The 12,461-nt window shown below is 43.2% G+C and overlaps 1 protein-coding gene across 2 annotated transcripts in view; it reads left to right on the top strand.

Annotated features, from left to right (window-relative positions):
• Positions 1–12,461, top strand: part of PPM1A (protein phosphatase, Mg2+/Mn2+ dependent 1A) — a 439,034-nt gene that overhangs the window by 367,245 nt on the left and 59,328 nt on the right. For both annotated transcript variants that reach the window (XM_078660345.1, XM_078660344.1), the window contains one exon: positions 7,946–8,003. In XM_078660345.1, the coding sequence (XP_078516471.1) occupies positions 7,946–7,956 (11 nt within the window). In that variant the 3' untranslated portion in view covers positions 7,957–8,003. The remainder of the gene's footprint in view (positions 1–7,945; positions 8,004–12,461) is intronic.

Below are 12,461 nucleotides of genomic sequence, written 5' to 3'. Positions count from 1 at the left end.
CTGAAATCTCTTCTTTCTGTGTTCTTTTTCTGTTCTCTTATTTCCTTTCTATTCTACTCTAGTAGTAAATACCCCTCTCTCTCTTCTCCTATATGGTGCCTGAGTCAGGCCGCAAGATGTGCTCAAAGCGAGCGCCTTCAGCAAAACTGTGCTACAATATGGCCGACACAGATGCTCATAACTTCATATTTACTGCTTCACTGGTTGTTGGGATGGGGAGGGGTAATGCCTTCAGCAGGTTTGGGCTGCCGCTTTGGGTGAGGGGAGGGAAGGGAAATTTGACTGTTTTTCATGTTGCTATGAAATGCTTGCTATGATCTGGTGCTACATATTGACAGTATTCACAAACCTATACATCGACTGCCCAAGTTCTATCATAGACCGCTGTCTATAGATGATGTACAACCTCGCTAGACGAGAATATAACGTCCTAATGTGGAACGTCCGAGGTCTGGGTAATTCTCATAAGCGCAGGCACATCCTGGATTATTTAGACATACAACATACACATCGATATGCTCCAGGAGACTCACATGAATCCCTTACTCCCGATCACACTTGCTTCTTGCTGGGCAGCTCATACTAGCTTTGCAGTATATTCCAACTACTCAAGGGGCACGGCGATACTTATTAAGAAGGGCGTTCCTAATGTAGCGATGAGATCCATGCATGACACTCTGGGATGATACAACACCATGGGGGGTAGGCTAGCATCACAATCCATAACACTCCTATGGACCTAACAGCGATGACCCGGAATTTTTTAACAACCTATGGGGAAGGTCACTAATACAAACTCTAGACACGTCATATGTGGGAGGAGATCTAAACTTTACTATTGACCCGCAGCAGGATAGTTCCCACCCGCTATACCAATGCCCAGCACGGGTCAGGAATATAGTAGTCTCATACCACTTGCTAGATACCTGGAGATCTCTACATCCCTCGAGCGCTGAGGGGACGTGCCACTCTGCGGTTCACTCATCATGGTCAAGACTTGACTACTGACTGATCTGTAGAGGACTGGGTCCATGTCTGAGAGAGACCCTCCATGTGGCGCCCACCTATTCAGAGCACTCTCTGATTGTGATGAAATTGGCGCCTCCTGACGCCCTTTCGCTCCATTCGGTTTGGCGAGTCTCCCCAATTGCTCTTCTGGATGTCGCGTTTAGAAATGTGTTGGGGCAGGAGATGCAAGACTTTTTCCAACGCAATAATGGGTCTGTGTCACTGCGGGCAACAGTATGGGAGACCTTTAATGTCACCATGTGAGGACTATGCATAGCAAAGGGAGGAGGTATACTAAGAGACATTCGCACCACCCTTCATAACCTGGAGCCAGATATCAAGTGGAAAGAAAGGGAGCTAGGAGAGGCTCCTAGGGGAGACTTTCGAGTGACTCTTAGACATATCAAGAGAGTGCAGAATGCAAATGTTTGCTCCGGGGGAAATATTGTCAGGCCCGCACATATGGGCGGGAAATGTGACCTGGGAGAGCACTCGCTGAACTACTCCGCAAACCTAGATTCTGTGGTACCGTCATAGTGATCACCACCACGGATGGGAAAGTATATAGAAACACACCAGACATACTACAAGCAATTCACAGCTTCTACACAGCATTCTATACTGAGACACTCAGATCTTGACCAATATATGGAGAACGTGGCGCTGGGAGACTCATAAAGAGAGTTATTATCTGCTGACATCGAAGAGGATGAGGTCAGGGCAGCTATTATGCAACTTTGCTCGGGACGAGCCCTGGACGAGGGCCTGGCCGGCCTCAGGGCTGACTTCTATATAACATACATAGACTACTTAGTCCCTATTCTGAAAGGCCTATATGAAGAAGCCTGAGAATCTGTCACTCTTCCACTGTCTATGCGGGACGCTCTAATCATTTCAATATTGAAACTGGGAAACAGATGCAAGTCCTATAGGCCTCTTTCCATGATACACAACATTCTGTACTGCAAGGCGGGAGGGACACTCAGATCTCGACCAATATATGGAGAACGTGGCGCTGGGAGACTCATAAAGAGAGTTATTATCTGCAGATATCGATGAGGTCAGGGCAGCTATTATGCAACTTTAATCGGGACGAGCCCTGAACGAGGGCCTGGCCCGGATGGCCCCACGGCTGCCTTCTATATAACATACATAGACTACTTAGACCCTGTTCTGAAAGGCCTATTGTATTGTAATTGCATTTATATAGCGCTTACTACCCCTGACGAGGCATCAAAACGCTTTTTCGGCGAGTAGCACGCTACTCCGGGACCCATAGAGGATTAGTATTGAATTAGTATAGTGAAACATGCAAGTACATTTTAAGTGGGGGATAGGTTAATCAGTTATTTGGATTTGGAATGATAGCAAAAGGATAGAAGAGGACAAAGGTTTGTATTTATATAGCGCTTGTTGACGCACGCTATTCAGGAAGCCTACAAAGGATTAGTGGTGAATTAATATGGTGAAATATGAACTAATTTCAGTGGTGGATATTAGTCAGTTACTTGGAGTGAGAAGGATAGCGGAGGGATAAAAGGGGAAGATAGATTTGCATTCATATAGCACTTGTTACCCCTGATGGGTGTTGAATCGCTTTTCTGGCGGGTAGCACGCCACTCAGGAACCCATAAAGGATTACTGTTGAAAATTAGTATAGTAAAAAAATTATATGAAGTAATTTGAGTAGTGGATATGTTATTCCAGTAATTTGGGTAGTATATTAGTATAGTTTAATATGGAATTTGAGAAGTGAACATGTTAGTCTGTTCATTTCGATGGAAAAGGATAGTGGAGGGATAAAAGAGTGAAAGATTTTTAAAAAAAATATATTTTTTTTAGGTCTTAGCGATAGGAGGAGGCTTTTGGATGAGTAAAAAGGAGTTTTAGAGGGAAGGACTCAGAGGAAAGAGTTTAGAAAGGTTTGTTTTAGGGGATCGGTATAGTAAAAGAGGTGTCAGATGATGCAAGGAGAGGTAGAGTAGGAGAGAGTCTAGAAAAGGTTATTTTGGCAATCATTGTAGTGTTATGGGGTTTGGGATAAATGAGAGAGTGGGTGTAGAGGTTATATTGATAGATGTATAGGATGAGAGATAGGGTTGGGAGGAGTAGTAGAAGTTTGAGATGACTCAGAAGGTTGGGCGAGAAGATATATTGAGCGAAGTATAGGCTGAGAAATATGGTAGTGCATTGGAAATGCTAAATTAGAAGAAAGTGATAAATATATAGATCCATAATTACATTGAAAGTATATAGGTACATAAAGGAGGTAAGTATATGTAGATTAAAGATATTGATAGAGGCACAGGATGAGAAATAGGGTAGTGCATTGGATATGCTTTTTCAGGAGAAAAGGAACAGACACACAGATCCAAGTACATGGAAGGTACATAGATGCACAATGGAAGTATGTACATGTAGACCAAAGATGATTTTTGTTTATTTATTTATTTTTTCTCTCAACAACATAAATATTTTACATGTTTATACAAAGTAATACACAAAGATAGGTACATATCTATAGTGGAAAAAAAATGCTTGTATACAGAGGGATATGCTGTAAATTTCTGTTTGCGTATGGTACTTATGTGGGGAAGAGCCACATCTTGAGTAGTTTCCTGAAGATAAGATGGCCGTCGGTGGACCTTATGTTGTGGGGTAAAGAGTTCCATAGTTTGGCTGCTTGAACAGAGAAGGATGTGCCACCCATGGCTTTTTTCTTGTATGGTGGAATTTTGAGGCGAGATGCTCCTTTAGAGCGGAGGTTCATTTGTTGAATGTTTGGTGATTTTATTCCTGATGAAGAGAGGTCCCATTCCATGTGTTGCTTTGTGGTTGATACAAAGCAGCTTGAACATGGATCTTCTGGCAACCGGTAACCAATGCAGGGATTTCAAGGCAGGGGAGATGTGGTCTCGCGGTTTGATATGCAAGAGTAGTCTGGCAGCTGAGTTCTGAATCCGTTGTAGTCTTTTCAAGGTCGTTAAAGGCGATCTGTGGTAGAGGCTATTGGCGTAATCGAGTTTGGACAGAACAAGGGAGATGGTAGCTTGGACCTTGTGTGGAAATCCCAAATGAGGGAAAGTTCGTCGCAGCGTTTTTATAGTAGCAAAGCTTGATCTTGTTAGTTTATCCACTTAAGAGGCCTGAGAATCTGGCACTCTTCCTCTGTCTATGCGGGAAGCTCTAAGCATTTCTATATTGAAAACTAGAAACAGATGCAAGTCCTATAGGCCTCTTTCCATGATAAACTGTGACTTGAAAATACTAGCTAAGATACTTGCTAAGCAATTGAGTTTACTTATGGATTCCTTGGTCCTACCTGTCAATCGAGTTTAATGCCCGGGCAGGTCACGTCTCATAACCTTCGAACCCTTTTGCAGTAATACAAGACATTGATTGCGGTGGTGATATTTCTTGACGCCACTAAGGCGTTTGAGTCCCTAGAATGGGGCTATCTCCTGGGCGTTTTGCGTCGAATGGGATTCCCACCCGGTTTTCTAGCCTGGATTAAATTGCTGTACAGCCAGCCACAGGCATCGATTAACGTGGCACTCTCTCCTCTCACGCGTGGCACAAGACCGGTATGCCCATTGTCCCCCTCTCTTTTTTGCTCTAGCTGTGGAACCACTAGCAGCCAACTTTGGCAGCACCATCGGGAATATACGCTCCACTATTCCCACTCAGCATTTATTAATTTCCCTCTACGCAGGCGACATCACACTATACCTTCGGGACCCTGAATCCAGTCTTAATCCGCTCCTGAAAGACTTCATTAAATTTGACTCGTGCTCCGGAATACAGATCAACTTACCGCAAAGAGCCAGAGATTGCCACAGACTACCCACTGACCTGGTGTGACTCGAAGGTTAAATATCTGGGAATAGTAGTCACAAGAGATAAAACGGAACTGATGCGCACAAATTATGGAAGAGTGATGGACACACTGACAGACTCCATAACGAGATGGATCTCCATGCCTATCTCTTTGGCAGGCCGCATCTTATTAATTAAAATGGTACTACTGCCAAGATTTCTTTATCTCTTTATCAACATCCCTTATGACCCAGGCAGACATTTTTTCAAAACTCTAAAAAGCAAGCTGATTTGCTTCACCTGGGGTGGAAAATAACCTAGACTGTGCTGGAAAACCATAACCGAGCACTTGTCTAGGGGTGGATTTGAGGCTCCAGATATGGTACTTTATTTCTTATGTGCCCAGGCGCATTTTGCAACGTATTGGTTTAGACCCCAACCATTTATGCTCACCATTGAACAGGCGTACCTGAACCCGGTCCCGATGTCTGCCTTCTTTGGGCAGCCTACTGGCCTCAGAGATGCAGACCAATCAACAGTTGCTTGTACCTTGGCAGCTTGGTGGGGCCAATAAGCTATACGATTGCAGGTCCCCATGCTGTGCTCCCCATTGTCGGCCATTTCTTGGCACCCAGACCTTCCGGTGACGCGCGAAGCTGGGTGTCACCAGATGCTTCGGAGAGTCGGAATGGGGAGACCTATATGAGGAGGGCCTATTCCGAGACGAGGGGGCATTCTTTTGGGGAGCTCAGCCTACCCAGATGGAGCGGTTTCTATATGTGAGGCTGAGACAAGATGTTAGGAAAGCAATCCCAGACTTTCCCAGCAACCCTTCGGCGCTGTGTCCCTTGCATAAGTTACTCCAAAGCGATAACCCTGCACATGTGATCTCGCTACTTTATCATACTACTCAGGCTGAGAGCAATGAGATGGCTCAAGGCTCGCGCCAGAATTGGGATCGGGAGCGGACTACGACACTCGAAAATGGACAATTGCGATACTGCTGCCAGCAAACGGGACAGATAACAGCAAGTAGTAGGCTACAAATCATACATTTTAAATTCTTGCATAGGCTGTACTGCACCCCTGCTCGACTCCATCGATTTCACTTGCGCGCCGATGACAAATGCAAGAGATGGGGGGGGGGGGGGGTTGGGGGCAGACATCCTACACTTGGCGTGGGAATGCACGCCTGTCAAATCATACTGGGTAAAGGTTTTCAAAGTACTGGAGCAGATGACTGGATCTGCAACTCATGCAACCCTACTTAAAGCATTTTTGGGATATACCGAAGAGCTAACGCTATTGACACAAAAGTATGTCTCCCTAGGGCGACTATTAGCTAAACAAAGTGTGGCCTGCAAATGGTTGAGGAATGGCTATAATATATGTGTTTGCTTTACAAGATTTAATATACTGCCAAGAGCAATCGCTCATCTATGCCGCTTTCCTACGACTCTCTTCCCGCCCCTGGGACAAATGGGATCCTCCAGTCTAAGGGGATACCTACTAGAGTCGCGTGGAAATGCGAGAACAACTGATAGCCAGCTTCAAACCGCTGAACAGCATGGGACGTAAAGTGACTTGGGAAGCAGTGCTGTCATTGAGTCTTAACTCCATCATAGACGCGATGAAAAGCCAAGCTAATATTGTTGGTGTCGCCAGACGTTGAATAAGACATTATTTAAAAAATTCTGAAGATGCACATGAATGTACCATCCGATTAAGTTAATGTTATTATAATGCCAAAAATGTATAAAGAAAGTTTTTAAAAAAGTAAACATTTAGCTATTTAGTTTCTTGGAGCATCATGTGAAGTGTTTTCTGAAGTTAATTTCCATAGGGCTCAAGCGACAATGACATTTTTACAGGGAGCAGACGGTGAAAGAAGCCCCAATAAACCAATCTTATTAGAACTGCCTGTATGCCTGTCCATTTCTCTGCAATCCTGTGAAAATCTGTCACTTTGATGCTAGCCTGATTGTGAGAGAATGCCATTAATCGAGCTCTTAAACATGAATTCAAACAGTAAAGGATGCCCCTGATTGCTCTTGTCACCTTGCCCTGCCTTCACAAATTGAAGAAAAGCATAAGTGTCCTTCAACTGTTCTTTCCATCTGTATACCAGCGCTCCTCCAGTCTGCTTTTCCTGCTGACTCGCCTTTGTTTTTTCCTATTACTTTTCTTCAGCTCCATGTTTCCTAATGACCACACTCAGCCCCTCTTCCTCTTTCTAGACTCAACTTACTCTGATGTCGGTGCTGCATCTAGGTTAACTGTTCCTATTTATGCTGCATTGGGGTGCCATACTAGAAATAATCTGTTTATTTGAGCCCTAGTCCTGCTCATTATACATCCTGATACTACCCAGTTACAAAAATATGAAAGTTGGGTTTTTTTGTTAGAAAAAAGCAAGTAGCTAAACTTTAGAAGAAAATTGGTTTGTATCCAACGTTAATTAGGTTTGGCCTAGCGTCAGTGTTAGCTCTCTTGCCAGCCTCTTATTTTTTTTTAAAAAAGTTGATAATACAAATGCATAAGTAAATGTGTACATAGAGGGTCTTTTGGTAGCTCACTTCATCAACTGGTCTGTTTGCCATTCACGTTTTTCTTAAGTTCACCATACTATACAAAATGAGGCATTGGGTCAGCCCACTTAAGCTATTAGCACTCCTCAGTGATTGATGGCATATAACATTTACCTTTGCACATGTGCACATTCACCTACAAAGTAGTCCAATCCAGTGTCAGTGCTTGAAAGCCAGCTACTTTCATTACTGAATGAAACATTTTGTTTTAAGAAGCATCTTTTTATTACTTTTTGCAAGCATATGCATGCCACTTTTAGAGGAGTACCGTTTTTTATTCTTGTATTACGTTTACGATTTACTGCATAGGTTTCCAAAAATGAATAAAAAACCATTGCCACAGCCGTACTATTAGCTTTGTGAATGCTTGTTTTCCAGTGGGGTGGACATTGCATCTAAAATAAAGCAAACTATGACACTGGTTGGAATGTTTGACTTTTTTTCCCATGAAAGTTGACATATAACATCATTGGTTTGTGATGAGCGTAAAATGCTGGGATACATTGTTTAACTTTGTTTCTTGTTTAATTTAGACGAAGTGTGATTGAAGCAGTTTACAACAGACTTAATCCTTATAGAAATGACGACACAGTAAGTATTGCATTTTGTATTCTTTTTGTTATCTGTAATGCGTTGCTTCTCTTATTCCAAAATAAATTAAAAATGGATGTGATCAAATGGAACAAGTCCTAAAAAGGGGTCCTAAAAAAGCATAGCTGATTATGAGGCTGTCACAGTACCTATTGGCTTAGGCTTGCTAGTAAAAATAATATTTTTTTTCAGAGAACATTTAAACCAAGGAAATGCCCTGCAGTGTGGCTCTTACTTTGTTTAGTATAATTTGTTGTGCGCGAGCATCTGAAATGTTCTTCATATCTTTGAACTTGTACATCATGATGGTTGAGAGCCTGAATAAGCCTGCAGATGTATAACCAACAACAATGGCTACCTGAATTACCTCTTTCAAAAGACTAGTACAAGTCTAGACTAGTCCTCTAGAATAGGGACTATTTAACAAAAACGCCATGGTAGGCCAAAAACCTTTTCATTTTCTCAGCTATGAAATGAGTCTTACTGCCTGAAACCAAACAGCTATGAACACATTTCAGTGCATTACATTTGAAAAGAACTCCAAAACTGTTGGTTTCTAGCTGCAACAAATGTGTAATAGATCAGTTTACCATTCTACAAAAAAGATACCTCATGTCCGAGAACCATAATATAAGGACCAGAAAAGTCAATAGCAACTTTATCCCAAAGATTTTCTGGTTAACTGTGTGCACAGCTTTTTCGATACCTTTCCCGTGTTTTTCAGACTGCAAAAGCACTTTGGGAAGATGAACCTATCTTCCTGACTAACAATACAATGTGCTTAACAATCCTTGAATGACAAATGCTGGAAAGCCCAGAATGTACTATGGCAATTAATCTTTCACATAGGTAGTCTGGGGCACAAAAACAAATTATGTAAGACTAAGGACCTGATTCTGACAACTGTGGTCCATTAGACCACTGTAGTCGCCGTGGTGGTCCATGGGCCACAGACTGGCTATCCACTTGCCGTTTTACAATTTTGGTGGTTGGACCGCCACAGGACAGTGATCTTTGATCCCGCAACGGTGCCTTTCTAAGGCCCTCATTTGAGCTGTAGAAAGGCAGTGCCGCAGGACCGCTGTGCCTTTCTAAGACTCACATTTGAGCCGTAGAAAGGCACCACTGCAGTACTGATTACCCGCACCAGGATTAAACTTGTAATCCGCTAGGCGATCTGACTACTGGTGTGGCGGTCTTCCTGCTGGCGTGGTGGACCGCAGGAAGACTGCCAAACTCATAATCTGGCCCTAACTCTTCTTCAAAAATAAGTTTTGAAAGACTATCTGCATAACTCTTTAATTCCTTATTCAAATTCGTTTTATTGGACAGACCTTTACTATTACTTCAGTTGAAGCAGGATCTTTTAGGCAACCATTAATACACTCTTCACACAAAATGTCTTGTATGTTTCACTGCCCAGCTACACCGATCGCACCAATAACTTAGTCTCCTAAATCATTTCGGCTCATTTGAACCATGAAAGTGCACAAAGCAGAGCAGTATATATAATTAATAAACATTATGGAAAATCATCCAATTCATAGCAATAAATAAAATGTCATACAACGTCAAACGTCAAATGGAAACCACAAAATGGCTAGGGCACACTCGACCTCGGATCTGGGTTCGAGTCTCGGTAACGACGCCAAAACCTCCTGTGATTATGGGCAAATCACTTAATCTCCCCGTGCCTAAAATGAATGTGTCCTCATGTAACGTAACTGGTGCTATGTGAAGCGCTCTGATACCCGATTCGGTTCGGGTCTAGTTCGCGCTATATAAAACTCAGCAAAAAAAAAAAACTCTGATAAAACCAATGGAACAAAAACCTCAAAAGAAGTCTTAAGAGGAAGCTTGTTAGGGGTCTGCTATGTCCCCCTGGGTTATTTAAGCAGAGAATCAAGCATATTGAGGACAGCCAGTTCAATAACTTAGCCACTGTGCTATATATTAATATTATAAACAAACATAAGACATAAAAACTGCCCCCCGCCCTCCCCCAGGTCAACTGCAAGCCTCCTGATACATGGCAATTAGTAAAAGTGCACTTATGTTGTTTAGAAATAACTTGTACTAGTCTTGGCTAAGCCTTGGTAGTACCATTACTTTCCATGTATAACAGTGGTTTGTGATCCAAGTACAAATCAAAATATTTCCACCCCGCCCCGATCAGGTTAAGGTTTTAAATTTCTCTAACACCCATCCACACACAAGGATTCACTCGCAGTTGTGTTGTAGTGTATCCCTGAACCTTGTAATGATCTAGAAATTAACGCAACTTCATGTTTTGTTGTTGACCCATTGGCACAACACCCAACTTATACCAATGGAACTGGGATCAACGGTCACAGTACATTTTACGCAGCTGACAAATTGTTTTATGGCTTGTGCACTGGCTATCAGATCATTAACTTGTACAAAGGCAACACTCGTCACCCAATTCAAATTTTGCCCTTTTTTGGAGAATTGCTCATTATCATGGTTGTACTTCGACACCTACTCGGAAGAAGCAATACACAAACTGCTCTGCACCTTGAAGCCCTCTAATCACCTCATAGACCCCCTACCTGCTAATGCTGTAAAAGACTTCATCCCCCTGCTCCTCCCACTTTGGACCAAAATCATCAACAGCTCCCTTCAACAAGGTCTCATCCCAGACTCCCTCAAGGTGGGGCAAGTCACGCCTATACTCAAGAAACCTACAGCCGCCCTATCACCAATATCCCCACCCTGGCCAAACTGCTGGAAAAATGTGTCCAACTCCAACTAACAAAACACATTGACCAATTTGACCTCCTCAACCCTCATCAATCAGGCTTCCGAGCGAAACATAGCACAGAAACAGCTATGACGCACATAATTGATGACGCCCTCCAAATCCTTGATCGCAATGAGTCCTGCCTCCTCATCCTTCTTGACCTCTCTTCAGCATTTGACACGGTCAAACATGAGAACTTACTGGAGCTGCTAAGCACTAGAATGGGTCTATCGGGAACTGTTCTCAAATGGTTTACTTCCTTCCTTCATAACCGGTCTCAGAAGTTCAAGATTGACAATGTGCTATCTACACCTGTGCCAGCAGATCTAGGTGTTCCACAAGGATCTTCCCTCTCCCCCACACTGTTCAACCTCATCATGGAACCGCTCGCCACCTTGCTCCAAGCAACCAATGTTCAATTCCATATGTACGCCGAAGACACACAACTTTACCTAAAGCTACGATCCCCGGAAGATATCAAACTTCTGAATTCCACACTTAGTAACACTCAATCTTGGTTGGCCGATAATCACCTCAAACTAAATGCTTTGAAAACTGAGTTCCTACTCATCTCACCTCCGGCGAAAATTACCACCACCCAAACCTGGCTCAATAACCTAACAGCACTCAATGTCCAACCTACCATCGTGGATTCTGCGAAATCCCTAGGCATCACACTCGACGCCAAGCTCAACATGCAACAGCACGTTAGCAAAGCCACAAAAGGAGCTAATTTCCAAATCAACACACTGAGGAAACTTAAACCCTTCCTCCCTGCCAAAGACTTCCAAACTGCTGTACAAGCTTTAGTCATCCCTCGCATAGACTACGGATTTGTGGCCCTCAGCGGACTCCCGCTATCCACAACAGCACCCCTAAGAGCCTCCCTGAACGCTACCGCGAGACTCATTACTGGCTCAAGAAAACATTCGCATATATCCCCAGACTTAAATTCTCTAAAATGGCTGCCTTTTGAAGCCAGAATACAGCTAAAAATTGCCGTTATGACACACTCGGCCATGCACCACAAGGCACCCAACTACCTCGCTCAAAAGTTGTCTATATCAGGAGGTTCGACATCCAATAGAAGTACAAAAAATCTACTCCTGAAACCTCGTAGATTCCGGAAGGAAAAAACTTACAAGCGCTCCTTCTCAGGAATGGCACCCAGGATCTGGAATGCACTCCCTCCTGAAACCAGGCTTATCTCCTCCACTGCATTCTTCAAGAAAGAGGTGAAAACCATCCTTCTGGCCAAGATCTCCTGAACTTTATAGGTGTTGGATCAGAGACTCTGCATCGCTTTGTATTATTGATCACCTGATTGTCTCTTGGCACTATATTCTTACTTGATTGTGACACTACTATGCTACTCTCCTACTACCGACCAATATATGATACACTTTAGTTTGTTGAATCACCCTCCCGATGCCCCCACCCCGTGTTCTCTCTATCCTAAGAAATTGGTATAAGCCATCCATACATCCAAAGTTTACCTGAACTCTACTGTAGCGGGATCAATGACTTGCGCCGTCTTATATTACTTGTTACCTGATTGTATATCGATATGTTTTCTGTACATTACTGTTATCCTATTATGTTAGTGACTATTATACTGCTCCCATTATTTCTGTTCAGTCCTGTTGCCCCTACCCCTGTCTCTGTGAAGCGCTCTGATATCTGTAAAGATCTTGTTC

This window comes from Lissotriton helveticus, chromosome 9, assembly GCF_964261635.1.
Source record: "Lissotriton helveticus chromosome 9, aLisHel1.1, whole genome shotgun sequence".
NCBI classification, from domain to species: Eukaryota; Metazoa; Chordata; class Amphibia; order Caudata; family Salamandridae; genus Lissotriton; species Lissotriton helveticus.
This window is presented reverse-complemented; position numbering and strand designations above follow the sequence as displayed.